The following is a 26,640-nucleotide window of genomic DNA, read 5'->3' on the forward strand; positions in this document are numbered from 1 at the left end:
CATTTTGCCCATATCTGGTCCACTCCCACTACATTTGCCCTGCTTCTTCATGCAGGAGCAACAGAACGACAAAGGACATGGAGCAATGGGAAACCTTTGCAACTAGCTAGTCTCCTCATTAGAGAGCTCCACTCAAGTTATTAAAGAATATTCCAGAGAGCAGTGTTCCCAGGGCCATAAAGAAAATAATTATACCAACTTAATTATCAACAAAATATACCTAAGGGGCATAACCTCTTTTTGTGCCACTGAGATTTGCTCATTTCACTTCTCACATGCTGAAGTTCAGCAGAATAGGACTAGGATTGCATGTCAGGTAATTCATACTTGCATTGGCACTTTGGACAAATTCTGACTCTGATCTGAGATCCAGGAGAGCAACCTCCCTCTCCTCTGCAGCCACCAGATCTCCCAGAACTCCTGCAGGCTCTCTGCATATTAGCGGAGAATGCACAGGATGACCAAAATTTTGGAACATGCATCAATAAGAAAAAATGGTAGATGTAACAGAGAATAAAAATGTTAGTATTGAAAAAAAATCAATAAAGAAATGTTTACCAGCCCCTTCATTGCTAAACAATTACATAAAGCACAGTGCAACTCAAGAATTTGAGAAAATAAAAATATTCTTAAATAGCCAGCCACACCACTATAAGAATATGAGAAACAGTCTTATATGAATATGTGCAAAAGACTGTATTTTCACTAGTTCAAATACTTAAATAAATGCCAGTAGTTTTGTGTGAAGTAATCTCACAATAAAATATCTTAAAGATGAAGGAAGAGGTTATTTTGACCTCTACATTGCTTTAAAATATATACCTAACCTTCTTGAACCCCTGGAATGAAAATTTCTCTGCATTTAAGTGTTCAGAATTTATGCTTTCTTTGGACCAGAAATGCTCTTCTAATTCCTCTACCTTCAAGAGAACAAACTTTGAAGTGTTATTCTTCCATTCCAGCCAAAAATAAACTTATATTTTAAGAAATGACAACTTACAGATCAGACAAACCCAGATGGCGAAAAGGCTTCTTGGACAAACTCGAGAGCTTGTTTCTGGATAAATTGCTATGGCAAAAGAGAAAGATTGCATTAATTAGAATTGCTTCTTCTTACACTAAAAATACAGTTTGTCTCTCTTGAAAAAGCAATAAAGAACTAGAACCTGCTCTAAAAGTCCTTTGACTTCAACTGTAAAAGGGTAGTGTTCAGTCTTGATGGTTTCAAGGGTTTCAAGGGCTTGAGTCCTGTCAGCATGTAATGTCAAGTACCTTCAAAATCAAACTCAGCAGGGATCAATATTTTCACTTTTAGCACTTTGTTTTGCAGAAAAGCAGCAGATTTAACTGTGTTTCAAAAGTATTTTGTAAAGTCCAGGTGTTAATTATATGCTCAATTTATTCATGTGAAATGGGTGTATCCCTTTCTTTGATGCTGCACCAAACTCTGTACTCATATAAGCCCTCCTCACATGCTAGCACACATCCACATCAGAGCTTTTTAGTTGTTCTTTTCAAATTGCATGTGCAATATGCACCCACATGGAAGATCAAAAGGAAAACTGTAAAATGCCTGTATTGGGCTTTTTTATGTCAATTAAGCATTTACGGTTTCCAGTGGTAATTAAGTGAAAGGTCTTCTCCCATTATGCTGAGCAAAGAAATATTGATCGGAACCAGAAATACTCCTCCCCTCACAGCTTACAAAACTACTTTCTCCACCCCAAAGCAAAATAATGCTGGTTTTGTACAGTCTTATCAGTCTATGAATTAAAGATAGTGAGAGCAGTAAACTGTTTAACTGCCAGCAGTAAAGCACAGATCAGTGTTATGAACCAAAATACCATGAGTTTTATGTGGTATTATAAAGGTGCCATAGGGGCTCCACACTTACTGTTGCATTGCATCTAAACTCCAGGTGTAAATATCTTTTTTTTGTAATCTGATTAAAGAACACAGTGTTTACTTCCAAACTTTCAGATGTTGATCTTTGAGTACAAGATAATTTTCGCAGAAATTACAAGCTGAATATTCTAAAAATGTTTAGAGCAGAATCAAAGAGATTATATTTCATCACTGATTCCTTCTGGCAAAGAAGAGCCTGAAGTTTACAAACTGACTGGTCCTTACATGTGAGAACAAAACACAAGAGCTACTATTTCATGGACCCTGATCAGATAAATTGACATTAAGGAGCAATTTGCATATAGAACAGAAGTTATGTTTAAGCAAAAACTGTCACTATCCATTTTTTTCCTAGTATGCACATGCATTGTGTTGGGAGTTTGAATAAAAGATGCGGGATCCTCATATTGACTTGGGCTTTTGCCTCCAACATGGAGCCACATCAAACCCCATCCCTCCATGGGAAACTCTTCACTCACCACACAGGAAGATCACTCCTGCTCCCACACTGATAAGTGGCATGTATGGAGGCCCCTGTGGTATTGCCAGACAAGGCATGCCTCTCTTACCTGCAGATCAAATAAATCCTACCTTTCCCAAAAGACAACCAGATATACAGAGTGCTTTACCTGCAGACCACGGCTGTAAATGTATCACCTTAAGCAATACTTTGACAGTAAATTTAATTTTATATGTATATTTTTCATAAGGTGATCCTTTATTATTGACTACAGAGATGCCTACTGTAGTCTTTTTAATTCATGTTAAGTGGAAAAAATCACTGTCAGGGTTATTTTGAAGTAGTTAATGATCCCACTTCCACTTCCATAGAAAGAGAATATGAATTAATTTCCCAATTCAACTGCACACAAAAAGACTACAGCAAGCAACCCAAAGAAAATACATCTGAGGTTCAAAAGAGGTTATTTTAATATAGGAAAAAAAGTGTCAAGAGTAGAGAGCCTGGGCCCAAAGCTAAACTTAAGGAGAAGACTTCAGTCAAAAGTATGCCTGTATTTTACATGAAAATATCAAGCTCACTATAAACTTGCTAGCCCTAATTCAGCTAAAAGCAAATCAGTGGCAATATGAGTAGAACAAAACCAGACTGAGAAACCACATAAAGATTTACAGAGGTAGCATCATGAGCAGAATTCTATCACCGATAGTGCTTCTGAAAAGGGGAGGCAAGAAAGGAGGGGACAGACCTAAGGAGAACTGGGGGAAAGAGATGAAGACATGGCCATTTTGCTACACTCAGTCTCCCTCCACAGGCAACACCCTGCTCTGCCCATGGCTGGAACCAGCCCTGTGTGCAAACAAGGGGAAATCTGCTGCAAGGCTGATCTCAAATGGTTTCCTTTGGCTGCCTTACCGAAACCTGAATGGTGTAGAGATACAAACGCATTTTGATACCTGGAGCTGTATACATACACTGCACTCGCAATCTATGATTCAGTGATGCACTTAGATGCAGGCTAGCACATAACAACAATTATTTTAAAAAGTATTTGTAAATAGGCACTTGCTGTGAAATGTTTTCACATTTAAAGGCACTGACAATATACCATGCATGTGCATTACATAGGTCCATTACTGTTAGCAGCAAATAAGCTTATAAACTATAGCACTACTAAAATGACTGTTGGCTAACTTGAGTCTACAGGCAGTGAAAACACCAAAATTAGATGAGCAAGGCTATTAATTACAGTCTAATAGCATCTATTATGACATTTATTTTCCTGTTGTTTATGTTATTACTCAAATCTTCTCATGATAGATAATTTTAGAAAGATACCTGGGTTACATAAGCTTCCCCAAGAAAATAAGGAAATCACAAAAAAGGGCTTGAGAAAATGCATGTTAAGAAGTTTCTTTTAAACTGGTACTCTTGTGTGATTCAAAAATAAATACTATTTTTACATAATATAGCTCCTTAACTACATCAAAAGACTTTTCATAGTACAAAAAAGAAAGCTGTAACAGTATCACAGCAAAAGTAATGCTTATAAAGTTACCTCAATCTTCAGAAAAATGTTTTTTGTTTTCTCTATGGGATAGTAAAAAATTTGTTTCCAAATAAAATCTAAGACTTCTCAAAGACTTGTACTGTACATTACCCTTGCAAAATGAAATTCCTTTAGTGCTTAATAGTTTTCACTGTCCCAACCACAACAGGAGCTATACTTCCTTCGTAGGCCATCAACAGGATTTTTATTGCTGATGACAACAAGCCATGATTCGCTGGGGCTTTCAGAAACATTTTAGTGTGCATAATGACTTGCCAAAGAAAACAAACAAATGCATTTTGCAGGGATAACAGATCAGTTTTGGTAAAAAATACCTCTATATTACTGCTTGGTCCTGTGCATCTAGAGCAGCTGGTGCCACTTAATATTTTCTATCTTATCTGGGCTTATCCTGTCTGCCCACATTACTAAATCCCCACCAAAAGAAAACACAGTACGAGACTGGATAATCTCTTTGTTCATAATGTAAGTATTCTGCATCAAGAACGCATCTATATCAACCGAACAGATGTCAAGTCAGTCTAATTTGTTTCTAACAAGGAGCTTCATGAGTTACAGCTCTACCAAAGTCTGCTTACGAGCAGATACATATTCCCAGTTTGACTGCATGCTCAAATGAAGCTCCTCCTATGGCTGAAACACTTTAAAGGCATCTTATCCAACTGGATTCTGTAAAGCCTAGCAGCTCACCTATGTACAGTGATACTTTCCCTCAAGTGGTGACTTTGATAGGGTCTCTCTGTTCTGTTCAACAGTCAGTTTTCTGAAAACTTGTTTACCTGTGTAAGTTTTGGTTAAAAACAAACACTGGAGACAGACACACTTTGTGACTGCATGAAACCCATTTCCCTAAGGCAACAGGCAAAAAAGCCTCTCAGGAGGATCATACCAGTTATCACACTTTCTGTGGTGTCTACCTGCCCAGACAGCTGGAAAGGTCTTCCAAAATTCTATTGATCTTTCTCCAAACTAAATTCATTATTTCTCACACTGTACTCATGGTCATGGAGAGAACTGATTCCTTTCCTCATCATAACTGCTCTTCTTTTAAAGATAAGACAAGCACAGAAGCATAGAATCATAGAATAGTTTAAGGGACCTTTAACTGTGATCTAGTTCCAATTCTCCAACATCTTCCCCAGCTTGCTCAGAGCCCCATCCAGTGTAATCCTGAATGCTTCCGGGGCTGAGGCATCCAGCATGTTTCTGGGCAACGTGTGCCAGCATTTCATCACCTTTATTGCAAAAAACTTCTTCCTTATATCTAATCTAAATCAACCTCTTTGATTTTCAGGCCATTATTCTTAGCCCTATTTCAATGATGTATGTTCCTTTTCAATCTTTATTGCACTGAACATACCCAGGATCTGAGCCTCCTTATATTACTTGCTTTACAAGCTTCTTCTGGCTTCACTGCTCTTCTCTGTAGCATCTTTCAAGATGAGTAGATTCAGTGTCCTAATCTATATACAGTATTCCAATAGATTCCCTCAGAGCAGCTAATGCAATCCGGAAAAGATGTAAAAATGTAACACAATATTCCATTTGATCCCAGACTTGAATTTGCTTTGTTCTGCCTCATTGCACAGAGAGAGAATCCCACTTCTTCTCCAGCAGAGTCACTAAATCTTCCTCTGCAAATATGCCCCTCAGACAGCATGTTCTTATTGCATATTTCTACAGCCACTGCACATCCACTTGGCTTTATGGAATTTCATAGTTTACAGTCATAATTCACTGAGCAACTGTTACACGGGCAAACACTTGAATTTACTCTGGAACACACTTCCTTTATATTACCAACTGATTATAGTAAAAGCTCTTTATTAATGATTATATGAAGTGATATAAATTTCACAGGCTCACAAGGTCTGGTTCACACTCCTCTGGTGACTGTTCCATATTAAGGATAGCAATTACTATCTAGACAGAAACGGACATTCACATCCACTTCCTTACACAAATTAATTGCTGTTGTTTAGAAAACACAGGTCAGAAAGTGATTCCATCTCATGAGCAAAGCAATCAAATCAAACAAAACCCTGAGTTCTTTTCCACAGTTCTTTCCTTTTCAAGGAAGTATCTTACAAAGCCAAGGTTTGGCTTCATGACTTCCCAATCTCACTAGGATAAAAGCAAAGCGTTTGGTTAAATGTTAGTGTTCACTTATTGAAGATGCATGGACTAAAGCACACACTTGGAATATCTAGCTAAAACAAGGTACATGTGAGAAACAGAGCCACTCACATGATCTCAGTGTTTTATTGCACTAGATCCACAGTTTCCCATGTAAGTAGCAAAGTGAGCTACTCTACGTCTGTCCCACACAGAAGGCACAAAAGTTGTAGAAAGAGAACTTTGATCAGTTTATCCTTTGCTAAATCTAAAGCATAACAAATCTAGGAAAACACAGTCAAAAAGCTGTACAGGTACAAATTCTGCTTCCTGTAGGTCATGAACTACAAATCACATTTGGTTGTGAAAGAAACATCATTCCTACATTCTGCTCTGGGTGCATTAGTTCTGATCTTGAGTGAGCTTTCTAAGTGAATGAATCACCCCTAGGACTTCAGTTCACAGTTCTATCAGAGTCTCTGGGGACATACACTCATCAAAATATTAGATGTGCTCCATGCATGCATCTCCTGCACTGCAGCTGCTAAAATATGTTCAGCTCATCAAATCAGACTAGAGCTAGTTAAAACCATGTCACTGAGTGTGATGCACAGTGTGGACACCATACCCTCAAGAGACACACTCTTTGTGCTACATTACTTATCACAAAAGACACAGTACACTTCTAGAGACAGAATAATGAAGTGGATGGTCTTTTCCATAAAAATATTATGTTTTCATGATCCACTGGTTCCTTACTATATATGTCTTATTTAAGGGCAATTAACAACAGAAGACCATTCTAAGTCTGTCTTGTTAAAATGCTTCTAAATTAAGCAAATGGTAAGAGATAGAAATAAATTAACAATAGATAACGAGTTGGGTGGTTTTGACTTAAAATGCAGACACTATTCTTACTCACATGTATTGTAGGTTCACATTTTTCACAAATGCATGACGGGACACAAATTTTAGGCCTGAATCCACCACAGTCCTAGGAAAATGAATAAAACTGTTAAAATGTTTAATTTAAAATATGATGGAAAGTGCATTGAAAATATTAAAGTATTAAAATAAGAGTTTGGATGAAATCTCTACAAAGCTGAGCTGCAAGATTTACAACTTTTCCTCAGTAACACACAAAGTTAGGCATACATGCTTCTGTAAAAGAAATACAGAAAAAGTAGTTGTATAAAATGTATCTCATACTCACAGATTTTTAAGTCCAACATAAAATCCAACCTCATTGTCATTGATACTTTCCAAATTTGGCTGGTTTGCAATGTAACTGTTGAAAAAGCAAAACAGAAAGAAGTATATAAGTGGATCCTTCCTTGATTTTCTGACTGTTCAGAAATCATGCACTGACGTATGGAAGTCAGTTATGATTGCTGACCTACTGTAATTCGTTCTAAGTCCTAATTAGACCAGCTGCAAAGAAAAAGTGCTCCTTAAAATCTTCCTCATCGTTTAAATGGTACTTTGTGGGACAAGGGAGCGGCTCATTATTACACAGGGGCAATGAAGAAAGCAAGTCAACCTGAAGGCCAAATAAAGCTGCACTGCAATGTCACCATTCTCCAAGACACATGTCCTTACCTCACGGATTTAACAACAACAAAGAGGGCAAGTTTAAAGGTAGTACTGGAGTTATCCCCACTTATGAAAGACAATTGTACTTCCCTAGTCTTTTCCCTCATATTGTTAACTTAATGAGTTCTTTACACTTATTTTTTCCCTTACACAAAGTAATTTCAGTTCTTTTTATGAGGTGTGGCAATGGTAAAATTGAGAAGGGAGAGGTTGTACTTCATGATGTTATACACACTAGCAGAAATTAAGAGACGAGAAACTGCTTTATCAGACTAAAGTACTGAGTCCACTCACATATCCTTAATATCTGCCTAAAAGGATGTGAGCATGCAAGCCAGTCCTTTGTATTATGACCATGTGAGATCTATGAATACCCAGTGATATCCCACAGACTGGAAATTAAAATGCTCACAGCAAATGTATCATTACTTCTTCTACAGGAAGAAAAAGTTTCACAGTGGAAATCACACAATCCAGGAAGAATAAATCAGTGGAAACTGCAATTTTTCTGACACTATGGGCAGAAAAGTATAACTGATTTAAGGCATGCCTTACTAAAGAGTCCACACATTTCAAAATATTAGCCCAGTCCCAGAAACACTTAAAGAGAGATTGACATGTGCTGTCGCATGCATCACAAACTAACCAAAGATGCAGGTTCTCCTAAAATGAATGAGTCTCTTTGTTAGAAGAAAACTTTTCTTCATTCAAAGCATTTTTTAGAATTTATTTAAAGGGAATTCTGGTGAATTAGTAAGAAGGTAAATTGCTCTTCCAAAGGCAATTCATGCACCTAAGCTGGTGCATGAATTGCCTTGTTAAGAGAAATTCATTGTGTTTCTAAATCCCAACAGAAGCCTGAGAATCCCATAAGTTGGGTTGGGCTCTCCTCCAAAGGCGCACTGCTGACTTGGGCTATGCTCTCACCATGCACCAGGAAAAGTAAAAAGTTTCCCCTAATGGTTTCCATTGTCCCTTGGGAAAAAGAAGGGCAGTAAAAAGAATGGATGATGCTAGATGGAACACATTACTACAGCATCATATGATATTGACTGTTCTGCAACACTTTTCAGAATAAGATTAACAAAGTGTATCCATTAGAAGATAAGAGTCCTTTGTTCTTCATGTTTCCTTTCCTGAATTTTTAAGACAGAGTAATTTAATATCTCAATATATAAGAATCTATTTTGTTTGGTTGCGGTTTTTTTGTGGGTTGGTAAGTTTACATATTTTGCCAAGTAATAGTGATGAAATAGTATATAAATATCTACCAATTCCTTCATCTAAGAGTCTTGTAAGTCAATGAACATACTTCCTTTAAACATGCCCTGAAGAACTCATTTTTGAGTTAAATATCATCCACCTTCTCTGCCACTTGGACCTCATAATGCTAGAATAAAGTTATGCAAGAGGTTTCAAAGGTACCTTCCTCATCCTGTCCTCAGTTATCAAACAACAGTAATCCCGTCAAGGCCAAATAGAGATACGGAAATCACATAAGAGCAGGAATTGAGGAAAATGGATAGTGAAACACAAAGCATGAAGAGACTCAGATTTAAAGGAAAGAAACAGAATAACTAGTTGCACTAGCTAAGAATTAGGCTATCAAAAAAAACCCCAAAACCAACAAAACAAACAAACAACAACAAAACAAACAAAAAAACCCACACACACAAAAAAAAACCCCAAAACCCAAAACCTGACAAACACTGCCAAAATGCAGATCCATCACTTAAACACACATATCACCAATCCAAATCTGAGACTGCAATTTTAATCACATAAATATTTAACCAGAACCACTTACTACAAGAAACACCAGAACTCAACATAACTTACAGTGTTGCACAAAAATTTGTCAGTGTATTACGTCCTGTGTTAAGCCTCAGTATAAAATCGTTCAGCTCTGCTGAAGCCAATGAAGCTTCACAATTTACATCAGACACAAATCTTAGTATGAGCACACAATCTACATAAAAAGATTGGTATTGGTCCATCAGGGAATAGACCAAACAAATTATATTTGGGAATTAGTAGTATGAGTTTGTGGTATCTTCTTTCCTTCTCTTATTGCATCCCTTAGAAGAAGCCCTAGGTGGGGGAGAGCAGGGCATTCTTTACTTGGACCTGGTACTGGTTTCTCTAAAATGAATGATTCATAATTCCAGTTTCCAGCTGAAAGAACCAAAAGAAACCATTGCTTTTCCACAGCCATACTGGTCGAGACCCAGAAGAACTTTTGTCTAAGTGCAACTAATTCAATAGCTGCTCTGCAGTACACTGGTAAATGCACTCTCAGTACCGAACACAACAGTAAAGCAAAGTTCATGCTCTTGGAAATCCTTGAAGAAAGAGTGGACAGACATAATTTACCATAAGCAGGTCACATCCTCTTACACTTCCCTACTCACTTAACAAGTCAGTTTCAAGTTAAGCCTTTGCAGCTATGTCATAGCAGTGAGAAAGAAAAGAGTAGAATGATGTAGCTGTACCCTATAAGGGGAAGTTGCTCTTCTGTTTAATTTAGAGGGAGATCTGAAATAAAACCTCTCCCTAACTGAAGTCTATTTTTACCTTCTTCACAACTACTTTACCTTAATGTTACTTATCATCAAACATTAATACTCTAAAAGCTTTGAATTGCAGTGGGCGACGCTGAGAAATGTAATTTGCCTGCCTGCCCTTAAGAATATCAACCCTATTCTTTAACGGAATATTTTTACTGTAGTACAGAAGAAAAACATACTGACTCACAGCTGGCTGAAGTCACGTGAAGAGCTTGGAAGCTCCCACTGCACACCACAGCACTGTTGCGCTGCCAGAACCTGGCTGGATAGCACCAGACAGACCACATGTATCAGTTCACAAATACTGGCTGCCACCTCTAAATTAAGCCCTTAGCTGCCTACGAAGCTATTTGCTTGATTATACTATAGCATTCTGCATCTTCTTCAATGAGTAGTCAGTAAACAATAATTGTCTTCAGTCCCTTAATTTAATCTCTCCAGTGTAAACTACTGAATAATTCTAATAAAGGGATTCAGAATCACACACCTAGGTTTGCACATTGCAGCCTACAACAGCACATTCATCTCGCCACACTTCAGCAGCTACTGAGCAATGTCACACACTCACACTTCACCACCACTACATTTTGGAAACAATAGTTTAAAATTCTTATCTATAAGAGACAGCTCCTCCAAGATCTCCTTTGAGAGGGTAGTCTTCATTTATGCTCATTATAAAAATGAAAGGATACAGATTATGTTTAACATCAGTGAAGAAACTTCTGAACTGCAAAAGCATGATGAGAAAGTGGGTTCTGATCTCTTTAAAGCCATCTAGATTACTTAATGCTCCTTAGTAATTTAAAAAACTGATTCCATGCCAACTTTCAAATCTTTTCCTTAACCTGAATATAAAAGGCCAGCAGAAATATGTCTTCCTAACTTACTTACACTATTTCTTTCTGCTTAATGTATGTTAAGGTATACTACTCCATCTGGAGCTATAAGGACATGTTGGAAAAAAACTAGCACATGTTAGTCTTAACAACATAGATGCAAGCAAATAACAGTGTAGTGCAGCTCCAGAAGTATTTCTGTTGCCAAAAAACTTCTCTTATGGGAAATATATTTTCTTAACACTCCAAAAAATAAATCAATTATATGTCTAGCTCTAATTCATACAAAAAAAGAATTTAAAATTAATAAACACTCACTGGTGAAATGAACTGAACTCTGAACTCTGGAAAAACTTTATATTCCAAGTTGTTTTTTCACTAAGTCTTTAGGGAACAAAGACAGCACACTTCAGACATTGAACAGTCAGTAGATTAATTACCATTTAATGACAGGTCACGTACGTCCCTAGTCTAGACTACTGTGAGATCTGTATGTTAATATTGAGAATTAAACATTGCAATCTTCCCTGGTGCCATATCTTCTTACAAACTCAAATGTGATACCAAGTTCTTTAAAAGGTGAGCTAAAACTTAGAGGTATTTTCAACAAATGCAGACTGATTCATTGTTATGCATTAAGATAATGTAAAATTTGTAAACTTGAAACAATACTTAATGAAACCTGGCATATCGAACTGGATTACATTTGTAGTCCCTCTGAAACCAAGTTTAAAATAATGCTGAAGTGGCAGGGACTTACAGTTGGAAAATGAAGCCCAGAGCTACACAAGTTGCATATCAGGAATGTAGAGTTTCAGACAGGTGTAGGCATCAATGCTATAATCTCTGCTCAATCAAGAAATTCTCCTGCACAGGACCAAGCTTTCTCTAGGAAGGAAATGCCTAACAAGCAATGAGTGTGATACGGACACCCAAATCCAGCAAATATTCTACAAATACACAAGCTTACTCCAATTATTTTATTCTATTTTGCTTCCTCCATCTGGTACCATAAGTATGAGATTTAGTGAGGATAACTTCAGGAAACAGAAACTCTACTGCTAGAGGAGAGCGCTATAACTCAGGAAAGATGCAGTGTGTCAAGACCATCCACGGTGGACCTACTTAACATTCAGAAATTTTACCAGTGCTTGACCCCTCCTTTGGCTGCCCAGTGTCTCCTGACAAATTCTGAGCAAATGCTGCAGTGTTTTTTTGGGGTTTTTTTTGGTTTTTTTAAACCGTGAATCACCCTGCGTTTCACAAAGAGTGAAAAACTGGTTGCCACTATCACAGGTTCCCTAAGGGCTTTTTCCTCACATTTAGAGTATTTGACCACAAGTCACAGAAGAGCTCAGGAAATAGCTCTCCACGTGCCAGTACAGCAGCTCTGGAGACAACACAATTAGCTCTGGGATCTCTCTTCAGAGACACAGGCATGCCCATTTTTTCAGCAAATCCTGCACTACATACTCAGGTAATGCATTGTTCAGGACAATCTGAAACTCAGCATCTCACAGGCAATGTCAGAGATCAATTAATTTCAAGAATTCTCTGTTCTTGATGCGTGGCTGTGTCAGCTGGCAGGATGCAACAGGGCCCAGACATTCTATGCCACAACAGTATACTATTATACAATTAGCAGCACATAGCTGCCACTGCAAATTGATTCTCCAAAGCCATCATCTTGAACAATTAGTGCCAACCCACCAGCTTAAAGCAGAGGAAAATGGGAATTCAGTAGAGATAACAATTCTGTTTTGGCATTCCAGGAGCAGATCTGTGCTCTTGATTATGAAAACAGCTGCCTGGAAAATGGGAAGTTTCCAGCCAACCTCAGTTCCCACCTTACAGCATGAAGGCAAAAGTAAAAATAAATTAATATGCCTGGAATGCAAAGTTTAAAGAAAGTTACTGTAAGACAGGGAAAATGAAACATAATATACCCTTAGTCTTATGTTTCTGGTTTCAAGTCAAGGTGTTTCTTTTATTCTCTTCAGAGAGCAGACTACCAAATCAAGCAAACTCTCAAGACTTTTCATGCACCTTTCCAGATTTAAGATTTATGCTCTTGATGAGCTCCATCTTCAGCTCCATCTTCCATCTTCAGTATTTTCTCCATTTAGAGACCTGTCCTCCCCTTTGAGATCCCTAAGTCTTTACATTGCATCAAGACATGAATTTTTGATGTTTTTCCAAGAATACATGACAGCTACAGACATGTATTTTCCTTCTCAAAGGTATTTTGGAAATGTTGATATTCCTTTTTATTGTCAGAAGGCCAAACAATGACCTATTATTCTAAAAGATATATCCTAATCTCTGTCCTTATACTTAGCTTCAAAACATGTTTTTTTCCTCATCCTCTGTGTATGAAATAATCTATGCAGATTGCTAGGATGAGGCTTAAACTCCCATACAAACCCTTTATAATATATATGCTAAAAATCACACAGTAAATCAACATACAAAAGGAGAGTAGTGAAGGTGGCTTTCCATTATTTCTCAACAGAAAGCAGCCATAAGACTAATCTTTATTATTGTTGTTGTTGATGATGTTATTATTTCCTTGCAAGGATGAAAGAACATCTCAAAGGACTGAATAAATACAAATATAAGTGACAATTCTTTCTCCTGCAGAACTACCTAGTCTTCAAAAATAATAGAAATAATAGTAGTAACGCAAATACTCTCTTTTCAGCACTTGCATACCCGATCTCTATAGCTGTCACTGGCCTTGATGCAAATGAGAATGGAAAAACATCCATTGCACAAGAGCACAGTAAGGTTTCAGACAGCCATCCCTTATATGCATCTTTTTAAGTCCCTCAGTGAATAAAAACATTAAAGCTTCTCGGTTGCTGTCAAAACCTCAGGATTCTCTTGCTTTCAGGTGCCCATACTCAGACAGTGACTTTCTGGAAGAGATGGTAGCTGCATATTCTTTGGAATTAGATAGCACTTCTGACGTATATCAGTATCCCCCATAACAGTCTTTTCCTGTCTCTGGGTTCTAACATGTTCAGTATTCCTTGACTCTTTCAGTCAACATAAGACATTCCTTCTGAAATCTCCTTTGAAGTCAGTCTTCTCCCACATATACAATTTCAACTGTTTGACAATAATATTTGGTTTTATTCAGTTTAAAATTACTGGCTATTGGAATATCAAATACTCCAATCAATCTGCTCTGGATCATTGGATCATCAAGACATGTATCTGCACCTGCTACCCTGTTTAATGTTTAATTCACTGGATGCAGTGCACTTCATGCCAGATACAGTACTTCCAAAGGGTGGAGCAAAGATGCAAAATTTAAAGCCCTCTATCCAGTAAAATCCATCTATATCCTGTTAATACATTACATTTGCTGAACAATTTGAACTCCTGACATCTCAAAACATAGTCTCCTTTCCATTAGCCAGCAAAAAATTTCTTTCTTCTGTTTTCATTTAAGTCCTGAGAGCCTACATATGGTCATAACCTCTACCCCTTTTCTAAGCAATTATTACATAGAGAACCCAACAAGTAGATGTTTTTCCATTCTGCAAATGATACCATCCGCTGCCATGGTTCACCATTGGCTTCCTAGACTCCCTTCCAAGACCTGTGAAACATCTTCTGCAGCCCTAATCACAGATTTGTGTCTTCTCCAAGGCACTCTTGTCTTTTAATGAAAAACATACATGAATGGAACTTCACATTATGTTACTGAAACATTCCAAAAGGGTTATGGGTTGTCCTTTTCATGTTTACTTCACCCTGTCTAGCACCAGAAGGGGTTGCCACTTTCTGTATGATGACACCAATTCTACCACTTAAATTTAGCCTATGTGTTTTTCAGAGAATGTTTCAACATCATTTGTTGATGCATTTTTCAGATGCACCTTTCAGATGCATTTTTCACCGCTTCGCATTTATGCGCTCTTCACATATTTCACTTTATTTCACTTTATTTACATTATAGTATAGTCCACTTTTTATTGTAGCTGGCCAAGCTTTTGAATTCATAGCTTGTTCTATTAGCATTATTCCACTTGAGGAATCCTGTTCTTCATTTAATAGAAGTAGTTTCTTACTTGCACTGCATATATTAGCATAATGATGTGCTTATTACACTTTCTGCACAATTGTCAGAATCCAGAATATTTCTAATACTTGCACTGACTGCCACGTTGCTGCTACTGTTTCCTTTCCACATTTCTGTACTAGGCCGGTTTGATTTTGAGTAAATTCTCTGTCACAACAGTACACCTAGACAACCATCCTGTGTCTTTGAGTTTTCTCTTTGTATTTCTGTTTGTTCCCCTATGTGACATATGCAGTGCTCCTTCTAGACTGTGATCAGCTTGTATTCATAAAGCCTGCTCATGGCTTATGCACATTACATAGTTAGACCCACAGAGTCAATAAAACTGCTCCTAGCTGGAGGGTACAGTATATACGTTTACCAGGTGAAGATCACTGTGTGCATAATGTGTTCCAAAACCTGTTTCCAAAAATTAGGAGAGGTAAGACTTGAAAGGAGAATAGGAGATGAATAGGCAGTAGACTATTCACCCACCTAGTGAGTGAGGAAGAGAAAAAAAAAGACATCTTTTTATGAGGTTGAAGACCACACATTTGGAGGAAATGCTGTAAATAATGCTCCAGCGGCATCTGGTGCACCAGATTCAATTTCTTTGATTCCCTAAGGAAACATGATTCCAGCCTCTCAGAAGATACCATATTTACAAAGCCATCTGAAAGAGAGCAATCTCTACCTTACCTGTTTGTGCTGTTCTCATTTTGGCTGTAACTTAACATTCAGTGAAGCAGGACTCAGCTGTGTCACTACACAAATGAGCATCACAGTTTCTTAGCTAAAGAGACTGTCCTGCCTTCTGACCCAAAAGCACATTTGAATGTTCTATGCCAAAAAAGGCAACTCAGACAGGAAGAAGCAAGGCAAGCCCACATCTGTACACCATACAGGACCAGCGGTTAAGATGCTCACATGCAAGACCTTGGTTCAGACCTACGCTCTACTTCTAGCAGAGCAGCTCTTCACATGCATGCTGAAATGGTTCACCTAGGACCACAAAGTCAGTTTACCCCACACTATGACCCTGCTTGCTAAAAGAAAGGTCTTTCTTTTGTCCCCCACCCCAGTGAAATTAGTCCCTGGTGTTTTCTTAATAGTCAGTGGGGATGGAAGGGGATAACTGCATGGGGTAATTTGCAGTGGGAACCTAATTTAGCCTCCTGAATCACTTCCTGGAAGAAAGTAGAGTAGCCTACTTCCATTGTGGAGAGTAGCCAGTTGAGTTAAGTGCCTTAGCTACAGAGTTAGTAGGGAGTTGCCAGATTTTAAATGCTGAGGCCTGAGACAGTCCCAGACATGATTAGTTGGTCCAGCACATGATACCCAGCGCACATGCTGTGGGAAGGTCTTCCAGTCCATGCCCAGTAAGTCTGACATGCCCAGGATGTGCACATGATTTATCCGCATATGCTTGCTATGCCGTCTGGCATTCAGAAAACCAGACAGTTGTTGCAAAAGAATGGGAAGTCACACCCTATGCACTCTTCACGTGAATCTTACTGCGCAATGTGGGGTAGCCATGCTCCACAAGATACCTGCTGAACACAGCCTTACTTAATTTTACAGGCATGGTTAGGAAATTAGAACAGTAAAACTAATTTCATTTACATCTAAAATGGGAAGATTTCTTTTGTCTCACCTGTCAAACCAACAGGAAAAATAGGTAACTTTCCCAGCCTCAACTACAGCTCTGTGGACAGATCCTTTCATAAGAAGCTCAGAAGTGTTACCATTTCACTGTTGTCTGTTTCAGCAATAGATTGACTTTGATTAATTCTTTGCCTTCCTTTTATTTATACATCAGACAACTATACAATGAACCATATATCCTCTACAAATACATAGCAGGAGCTGCAACTTTTTTTTTGCACGAGGAGCTTCATTCCAAAGCAAAATTATCTAAAATGTTGCAAAAGGCTCCTGCCTGAAATACCCTATCATAGCTTCCACTTACCTCAACATATTTTATATTCCTACAGAACAAAAACACATGAAAAGCAAAAAAACCTGCAAGCCAAAAACACATCAAGTAATGAAGCAACAACCCCCATCTCTTCCAAACTTTAAAAAGGCAGGAAAATGCCTGAATCAAGGCTCCTTTCATCCTTCTCATACATACTCTAAACTATGCTGGTGAAACACTAACTGCATTCATTTTTGTCACTGTCTTTACATAGGCCAGAATCCCAGCCTCAGCTTCCCCCTGAAATAAAAAGCATATAACTACCTTGCAAGATCAGGACTAGTTTGCTTTAGCAAAGTAAAGTTCAAGTTACACCACTCAAAGATTATAATCTCTCAAAGTGCCTCTGAAAATACCTCAGACACCTTTGGCCTGCTTCCTCCCATTTTATCTTACTTCTGAAGAAAAAAAAATCTCATTACTTCAGGCCTTGTCTAGAAATAAAAGAATATTGACCTGAAACCTGATCTCCAAGAATTTATCCTAACAATGAAAACACAACGCAGAAACATATATAGCTGAATTGGTATTAAAAATATTTAAGTTTCAGCTGTAGCCTCTATCCCTGATCAACACTCAATGCAGGTAATTTTCTTAGAAGAAAGTAATAACAAAAATAAATGCTGAATTTCCATGGTGTGGCTCCTTTCCAGTAAGTCCACTACAACTGTGCAATATGATCATGAGATGATTGTTGAGTTCAGCACCTTGCATGGAGGAAGCAGGGCCATAAGTGTGATTGAAATCTTGGATTTCAGGAGAGACAACTTTAGCCTCTTCAAGGATCTTCTTGGAAGAATCCCATGGGAACAGGCCCTGCAGAGAACAGGGGTCCAAGAGAGCTGATCAATAAATACTCAAGCATCACCTCCTCCAGGCTCAAGACCAGTACATCCCGATGAGTAAGAAATGGAGCAAAGAGGGCAAGACAGCTGCATGGATGAGCAAAAAACTCCTGTCAAAAGCAAAGCACAAGCAGGAGATACACAGGAAGTGAAAGCAGCAACAGGACACTTGGAACAAATAAAAAGATGCTGTCCTGATGGGATGCATTCACAAGGACCTGAGGAGGAGCTCACAGACACCATAGCAGGGCTGCTTGCAGTTGTCTTGGAACAGTCATGGTGATCAAGAGAGGTGTCTGAGGACTGGAAGAAAGTAAATGTCACCCCAGTCTTCAAAATGGGCAAGAAGGAGGACCCAGAGAAAAACTGGCCAGCCAGCTCCACCTTGATCCTTGGAAAGTGCCTTTTTGTGGAGGCCATCTTTATCCACATGGATGCCAAGAGGGTGATCAGAATTAGTCATCATGGATTCAGCAAAGAGGGATCATGCTTGACCAACCTGACTGCCTTCCATAATGGGAGAACTACCTGGATGGATGAAGGCTATTGTCTACCTTGACTCCAGCAGGGCTTTAGATCCTGTCTTACATGATATCCTCATAGGCAAGTCTAGGAAGCATGAACTAAATAAGTGGACAGTGAGCTGGATTGAGAGCTGGCTGAAGGGCAGATCCCAAAGAGCTGCAATCAGTGGCACAAGGTCTAGTTGGAGGCTCCTCACACGTGGTGTCCCCCAACGGGGGGGACACTGGGCCCAGCATTGTTTAACCTGCTCAGCGATGATTTGGACAAAGAGACAGAGACCTCCTCAGCAAGTCACTGACAGCTGACAAAGCTCAACAAAGCTGGGAGCAGTGGCCAGTACCCCAGAGTGCAGCCTTGACAGCATGGAGAGATAGGTGGAGAAGAACTGTCTGAAATTCCACAAAGGCAAAAGCAGGGTCCTGCACTGGGGAGGAATAACCCCAGGCACCAGCACAGGCGGGGGGTGGATCTGCTGGAAAGCAGCTCTGTGGAGAAGGACCTGAAGGTCCTGGTGGACAACAAGCTGTCCACGAGCCAGCAGTGTGTCCTGGTCGCCAAGAAGGTTGTCCTGGGGTGCATTAGGAAAAGCACTGCCAGCAGGGTGAGGGGGGTGATTCTGTCCTTCTACTCAGCCCTGGTGAGACACATCTGGGGTGCTGTGTCCAGTTCTGGGCTCCTCAGGACAGGAGTGGCTTGGACCTCCTGGGAGAGAGCAGCAGAGGGCTATGAAGATGATTAAGGGCCTGGAGCATCTCCTGTACATGGAAAGATGGAAGAAGCTGGGCCTGTTCTGCCTTGAAAAGATATCACCCAGAGGTGATCTTGTCAATGGATGGAAGTATCTGAAAGAACAATGTCAACAGGACAGAACCAGGCTCTCCTTGGTGATGCTGAGCAATAGGACAAAGGTAGTGGGCAGAAACTGAGGCACAGCAAGTTCCACCCAAATATGAGGAAGAACTTCTTTATCGTGCAGGTGGGCAGGCATTGGAACAGATTGCCTGGAGAGGTTGTGGAGCCTCCCTCACTGGAGATAATCAAGAACTATCTGCACACAGCACTGTGCCATGTGCTCTTGTAGGCCCTTCTTGAGCAGGGAGGTTGGACCAGATGATCCCACTGGTGGTCCCTTTCAATGTGACCTATTCTGTGATCCTGAGATACTGTAATACTAGGATTAATAGCTATTAGTAGCTATGTAAAAACACAGAAACTCCATATGTGCATTTCAGGCCAGGCAGTAGTTTGTTTTGCCTTTCGCAGTTTCTGAAAATATAGATTCACAATCAACCAGGAATTAAGATGCAGCCCAATTATATATGATCATATATAATTTAACAGCAATGATGTACTACATACATCTGGATGAAGAGATCTTCACAAACATAACAGCATGCTGTAAAAAAGCATATTCACAACCCAAGCAGTAGAAGATTTCAGACCTCTATGGATTTATCTCTCCATTCGAAATGCATGTAAATTTGTGAATTTATACAATCTGCTTTGCTTTTTAAAGGACAGTTTTCAAAGAGCAGTTTTTCAGAGGTAACAAGCTAAATATACATCTGACATCAACAACATACTGAAGCAGTTTTAGAATTCTTTGCTCCATTACCTGCTACATTTCTCCTGCTTGGGCAAGGATATCTGGATGACCACCTTAAGGGACATACTCTTAGACATTTGTGTAGAGAGAGATGCCAAACACAGGAGAAAGAATTGCAATCAAAAAAAAAAAAAAAGGGGGGAGATAAGGGATCCCTCTTTACTTAAAAATGAAAACCAAAATGGAGAAATCAGGTTCATGTCCAGTTATGTAAAATTTTTTTGCTCTACAGTGATTAGAGATCCAGAATATTGCTAAGCTACTTTCTCTGTTACACTTGTCAGCATAAAAATAATGGAGAAAAAATAGAACCTGAGAAATCTGGAAAATGCCATCCTAAAGATATCACAGGCTGCACTGCCGAGCCCTATTTTGTCATTAGTATGGAAAAAAATGGAAATTTCTTGAAAAGAAGGTGTTCAAGACCAAATCTTTTATTTCAGTATATACATCCCAAACCTTTTTCAAAACTCTTGAGTGACCAAAGACATTGAGGGAGAGACAGTGTTCCTGCCACCCTGCCCAACACTGACTGCCCTCTGAAGGATGATGCTCTCTTCCAGCCTCATGAGCTGTTTTGTCTCTGCCTGATTGAGACAGCTTCAGTAGAAACCCTCAGAAGCCCCATCAGTCCTCACAAACCAGAAGGGCAATGTCTAGAACAAGACATACAAAAGGTTCACCGGGAGCAAAAAAAAAGAACAAAATTCAGTGCTTTGTGATCCCAGAGTATTTTTAGAGTCTAGAAATTACAAAACTGATTTTCACAGTGCTTACTTTTAACTCATCTTAACCAATTACCCAGATTTTTAAAGGAAGTTAAAAAAAAAAAAGGACAAATTCCTAAATGAAGCTATTACATCACCACTGTCCAAAATGCCTTTAATAATTTGTAGCCTGGTGTCTCATGTTTTATTATACAATTCCAAGTCACCAGAAATAACTTCTCAATCCAGCCAAGTCATGCAATGATGCACAGCCAGAAGTTGCCTTGAGGAGGAAGGGGATAGAGGCCTTGCAGACAGTTTTATATGGCATTAAATCTACAACAATCTCAAAATCGAGAATAAAAAAGACTCAAAATACCAAGAGCTCTGAGCTTCAATGAATTTAAACATGCTTTTTTTTTAGCACCAGCTCACATGACTTGTTAAATAATTTACTCTATAAATTACTTATCCTGTCTTACTTATTAACAATTCTAGAGTGCTTTATATAACTGCATTAGAAATTTACTTTGTGGTTTTGAAATGTACGCAACACACAATCACCTCTCTTTTAATAGGCAAGAGCTTAAAAGTCACCTACTATTTTGTTGGCAAGCAGTTCTTCCTGAAAAACACCAATTAATTTCAAACCTCATTCACCTGAATAATCATAAGTAAACCTATTAATGATTTGATAGCAGAACTGTGAAGCTAGGCCAGGAATATACTTGTACTGCAAGATGTCACTTTTAAATCAAAGCCATTTGGAGAGTCATGTACACTGAGATACAACAGCAATACATTTTCCTTAATGAGAAAATATTATACTAGTCCTTTTACAAGAAGTCCTGACCACTCTAAAAATTTCTCACTTACTATCCTATTAATATTTTTGCCTGAGTGATCTCTACAAGGCCTACTTATTTATGCATTGTGTCTACAATGCATGGATTTTACAAAACTGATAAAGTGATTTTGCTTTTGTCACTCTTGGTCCTTGGCTTTTAATGTATCAATGACTGATACCACTTATCCTAATGCAGAACCTCACTCTGGAGTTCAATTTGTCTCCAATAATACCAAAGTGACCAAACAATTATTACAAGTACAGTCTGTTATGATAAGGACCAGTACTTGTTTTCCAGATAAAGACCAGCCCACACCATCATCTTAACCAACCAGGCATATCTAAAATCTGTCTCATTTACTGTAGTAGAACACTATGCAAAAACAGCCAGGAAGGGAAAGAGTGAGAGAGATGACTAAGAAAGCACCAGGCATAAATACTCTTATGCCCTCCCACACCAAGTTTCAGCAGCTGGCCTTCATAGGGCTGATGCAGAAGTACCCTCTTCATAGATTTAGATGCTGGATCTGAGCAGGAATCAAAAATAGCTGGACTGGGATGAGACTGCTTATGAACTCTAAAGCACAATCCACTTGTGGACCAAAACAGTGAAGCACCTGAGTGTTAAGTGGTGGAGGCTGCCAGATTCACGGTACCTCATCTCCGTTATTCCTGCTGCACCATTCCATCTTTTTCCATTTCTTAAAGCCAAGTGGAAAACCCTGGCTGCCCACTCACATCCTGCCTGCTTAGTGCCATCCACCTGGCCCACAGCCAATCCTCTGCACCACCATGGGTTTCACATACACAGCCTGACCATGCAGTTATCCCAGTGCTGCCAGTGTCTGTGGCTGGGCTAAAGAACTGAGCTCAGGACCCATGCCACGGGTGCCTGTGGGTATTTTGCCTAGGACTGCAGGATGCACTCCTGTCAAGACCAGGACATAACCAACAAGTGAAGGATTGATTTCAATGATACTCATGAAATACACGCAAATAAGTTCTTCAAATTAATTGTCTTATACTTTTTACATGTTATTTATACCAAGAGTAATTCCACTAGAGACCAACGGAATGTATCTGCAGAGCACATAAAAGAAGAACCAGGCCTGAAGCTACACTGAAGCTAAGTGAAATGTAACACTCCAGTCTCTTAAACCTGTTTCTTAGCTAGAATTAAGCAAGATTTGTGGTGTTATAAACAGTTTGACAATCTGTACCTACTGTATTAGAAGTGCTTCTGCACGTATTTAGTGTTTACTGAGCTCACACAATGAAATAATATGACAGCTACTGCAGTTCAATTTTTAATTTGTCTATAAACTAATTAAAGGGTCCCTGTGCTTTATGTTAAAAGCACACATGAAAATACCATCTTAAATACGTGCAACATCATCTCCTGAGAAATCCATGACTCAAAATTATTTTTAGATCACCAAACAAAACAATGTGCAATGTCACAGAATGATACAGTAAAAACCAAAAAGAACTGCAAATAAAATGATGCTTTAAAAAACCCAGAAAAATTAAAGCCAAAAGTATCAATGTAAAATGACTAGACATGTTTTCAGCTCCTCATGGAAGAAAACATATTTATAGTATGTGTTTTCTGTTCTGGCCTTTCAAACCAGAGATTAAATTTGAGATGAAAATTGCTCTGTTACTTCTAAACACTGGATAAAAAGGCTACCAAAGCCTATAAAAATGATCACAGATGCATAGCTCAAAGTATTTTTTTTTCTATTTAAGCAATCCACGTAAGCATCTGAATCAATAACAGTTATAACTCAGAAAGACCATTTCTTTATCACAGGTCCTAAAAAATCTCCCAAAGGTAGGCCATACGTGAGTAGTAGAAATTAATGCCTCCAGCTTTTCCCTGAGCAAATGCAGGGAAATGCAGCAAATTGACTTAAACGAACTGCAGGAATGTAGCCCAAAGGCTAGAATTTAATATAAACTCACACCGTATTTCACAGTACTTTTTTATTTCTTCTAAAAGACACCAAAAAACAGAAGAAGGATGGAGAATACAAATAGTGAGAAATCTGTATAGATTTGGGGCAAATATGCTGGTATCTTTTACATTAAATGTCACAGAAAACAATTCAAAAACAGGGGTAGGGGAATACAAACAAAACCGCTTCAGAAGGTTTTTCCCAAGATCTATTATCTACACATCCAGTATCCAAATTTTATCGCTCTGCAAGAGGTTTTCTTAGGCAATGGACATGAATGCCATGGTGCTCTGGACTGTGAAACTATGCCGGATTTAACACAAAAAGCTGCAGAACTCCCTCATCAAATACTGTCTTCGAGGCAAAGGAGGATGGAAGCACCACACGGGAAGGAGAGGAAAAAAACTTTTTCCTCATGCTTAATTAGGGTTCTCTAATTCCCTCCCAATTGCTGACAAGCAGCACTATTTTCATTCCTCTGCAGGTTTTGTATTTTTTCCTTCCAGCCACTTCCACTGAGAAGGTCAGAGCAGGTTTGCATTCCTATGGTTAGGGTATGAAAGACAGTTTGCTGTCACTTTCTGGCGCATCTCTTCCTTCACTTTTTTTTCCTTTCTTTTTTTTCTTTTTTAAAAATATAAAACAGGAGAAATCTGGGGCGAAGGGCAAGCCACCCACTAATACTCCCGGTTCGCAGCGATAAGCTGAGGGAACGAAAGTTTAAAAAAAGGGAGGAAAAAAAGGGGAAAAAAAAGAAAGGAATAGAAAAACCCCTCCGTTTCATACCTGCTGCCGCCGCAGAGGTGCGGGGCTGAGCGGCGCGCAACCCGCGGCAGCAGCTGGGGCAATGGTCGGAGGCGAAGCTCCGGCCCCGTCCCGCTCCCCGTCTGCCCCGCGGTCCCGCTGCAGCCGGCGCCGATGCACCGCCCCGCTCCCCGCGACCTGCATCGCCAGCAATTAGGATTCATCATCTAAACGGGCTGGCAGCGGCAGCTCTGGCAAGCCGCGTCCAAATAAAATCACACGGGGCTTTCAGGCTTCCAGCACCGCATCTGCCCGCGGAGCAAAAGCCTCTGGCGCGGGTCAGTTCCCCGCCGCCCCCACCCGCAGCTTCCCCCGCCTGCTCCGGCCCGTCGCCCCCGCGCCCGGCCCCGGGCCGTACTCACATCTCGGTAACATTGTCGCCCTCGGCGCTTCTCTGCGGCACGGGGAAGGAGGCGATGCCCGGCGACGATGCCGTGCACCAGATCCGCCAGGAGCTGCACCCGCAGGACGCGGGGCAGCCCAGCGCACTCGGCCAGCAGCCCAGCACCAGGCAGCACAATCCCCACAGCCGCGCCAGGCCGGGCCCCGGCCTCCGCCGCCAGGACACCATGCTCACCCCAGCACTGCCCCGACGGCCTCCTCCTGCTCCCGCCGCCGCTGCCGGGGAGCACGGCCGGAGGGTGCGCAGCCTTCCGCGCGGCGGGCGGGCACCCCGGGCCGGGGCTCACATGGGCGCGCCGCAGCCGCAGCCACCGGCGCCCCGCGGCTCGGAGCGCTCCGGGCGCTGCGCGGGGCGGCGGGGGCCGAGCCGGGCGCCGCGGCGACAGGGGCGAGCGGGGCCTCCGGCGGCGCGGCACCTGCCCCTAGCCCCGCGGGCGGACAGCGGCACCGCCTGCCCCCGCGGCTGCTGCCGATGATGCTGCAAAACGCGCGGGGCGGCGGGGGCAGGTGGCGGAGGCTGCGCTCCTTTCTGCGGGGGCTCGGGCGGCCGCTGCCCGCCGGAGGGACGGCGAGCGGGCGGTGAGGGAGGCGCAGCGAGCGGCGGCGGCGGGGCTCAGAGCTCCGCGCTCGCCCCTTTATGCACCGTCTCCTCCTCCCTCCCTCCAGCTGATAATAAAGCAGCTCCGGCTCCTGCTCCAGCCCAAGACGGGGAGCTGCCGGCAAAGTGACGTGCGGCTGACGCAGAGAGGGGCAGAAACTCCACAAAATGAGCCTGAAATAAAAATGAAAAAAAAAGACAAGGGAGGGAGGAGGGGGGAGCGGGGGAAAGGGAGGGTGCCGAAGAGCAGATACCAATAGGCAGCCTGCACTGGAGCTTTCAACCTCGCACGTACATGTACACACACACACTCATACAGGCGTACAAGCCCCCCGCGGGACGGCCAGCGCGGCGCCGCCTGTGCGGACTGCGTGTCCCGCCGGGCGAACGGAGGCACCGTGCCGAAAGGCACCTGGCATGCCCACCAGGGCGGGAGCTCGCCATCGGGTGATAAACGGGGATGGTGCAAGAACTCCGGGAGACGACGGATGAGCAACCCTAAAACGCCTTGTTTTCCCCTTGACAGCCCCGCGATCGGGGCTGCTTTTCGGTTTTCTGCCCCCACCCCCGGTTGCGGGTTTCCGCAGCGCTGCCGGTGCACCGGATCCCGCCGCAGCGCCCCGCGCTGAGCGCTTCGCAGGCGCCACCGCGCGTCCCGCCGCCGCCGTGCACCGCGGCCCGCCCCGGGGCGCCCTGCAGCCGCGGCCGCCCCACCGACCCCCAGCGCCGGGGGGACGGACACGACACACCGCCAGAAGTAGTTATCGTTTCCGTACATCGAGGCTGAGGCAAGCCTGAATGACATACGTGTGTCACATATTCGCAGGTGCAAAGACCAGCTGATCTGAGATGCTCTTCCCTTGATTCGGTGCTTCTGTCCTGGCACATGTCATCTGTGACGACGGGTCCTTCACTTTCCACTTCACCATTAAATATAAAGGTGTTGATGGTCCTTTTCTTACCTAGTTACCCAAGCTGAGTATTTTGAAGTTACTAAATCAGGGCCAATTAAAGAAAAAAAGGTTACAGAATTCCTATTACAAAGGTACAGAATGAACAGTAAATACAGTGTTAGAAGGTGTTTGGGAATCAATTTGACATGACACTTACTAATTGAAAACACACTCCATTCCATTTGCATTTTCTCTGGCTAACAGGAAAATCCACATCTTACCAGGTGGATTTGCAGGCCAGGCATGAGTTGATTTTGCTTTAAAAGAACATCCTGCCAAGAAAGTCATAGCCATATACCTAG

At 41.1% G+C, this 26,640-nt stretch overlaps 1 protein-coding gene across 6 annotated transcripts in view; it reads right to left on the minus strand.

The window, feature by feature from the left end:
* Positions 1-25,452, minus strand: part of NTRK2 (neurotrophic receptor tyrosine kinase 2) — a 197,437-nt gene extending 171,985 nt beyond the window's left edge. For 4 of the 6 annotated variants that reach the window (XM_030968214.1, XM_030968218.1, XM_030968217.1 and 1 more), the window contains exons 1-4: positions 24,748-25,048; positions 7,264-7,338; positions 6,973-7,044; positions 1,001-1,069 (exon numbers count right to left, since the gene is read on the minus strand). In XM_030968214.1, the coding sequence (XP_030824074.1) occupies positions 1,001-1,069; positions 6,973-7,044; positions 7,264-7,338; positions 24,748-24,956 (425 nt within the window). In that variant the 5' untranslated portion in view covers positions 24,957-25,048. Of the gene's footprint in view, positions 1-1,000; positions 1,070-6,972; positions 7,045-7,263; positions 7,339-24,747 lie in introns of all 6 variants that reach the window. The other 2 variants (XM_030968213.1, XM_030968215.1) reach the window with 2 other exon arrangements.
* Between the last annotated feature and the right edge of the window lie 1,188 nt (positions 25,453-26,640).

The sequence above is a fragment of the Camarhynchus parvulus genome, chromosome Z (genome assembly GCF_901933205.1).
Source record: "Camarhynchus parvulus chromosome Z, STF_HiC, whole genome shotgun sequence".
Taxonomy (NCBI): Eukaryota; Metazoa; Chordata; class Aves; order Passeriformes; family Thraupidae; genus Camarhynchus; species Camarhynchus parvulus.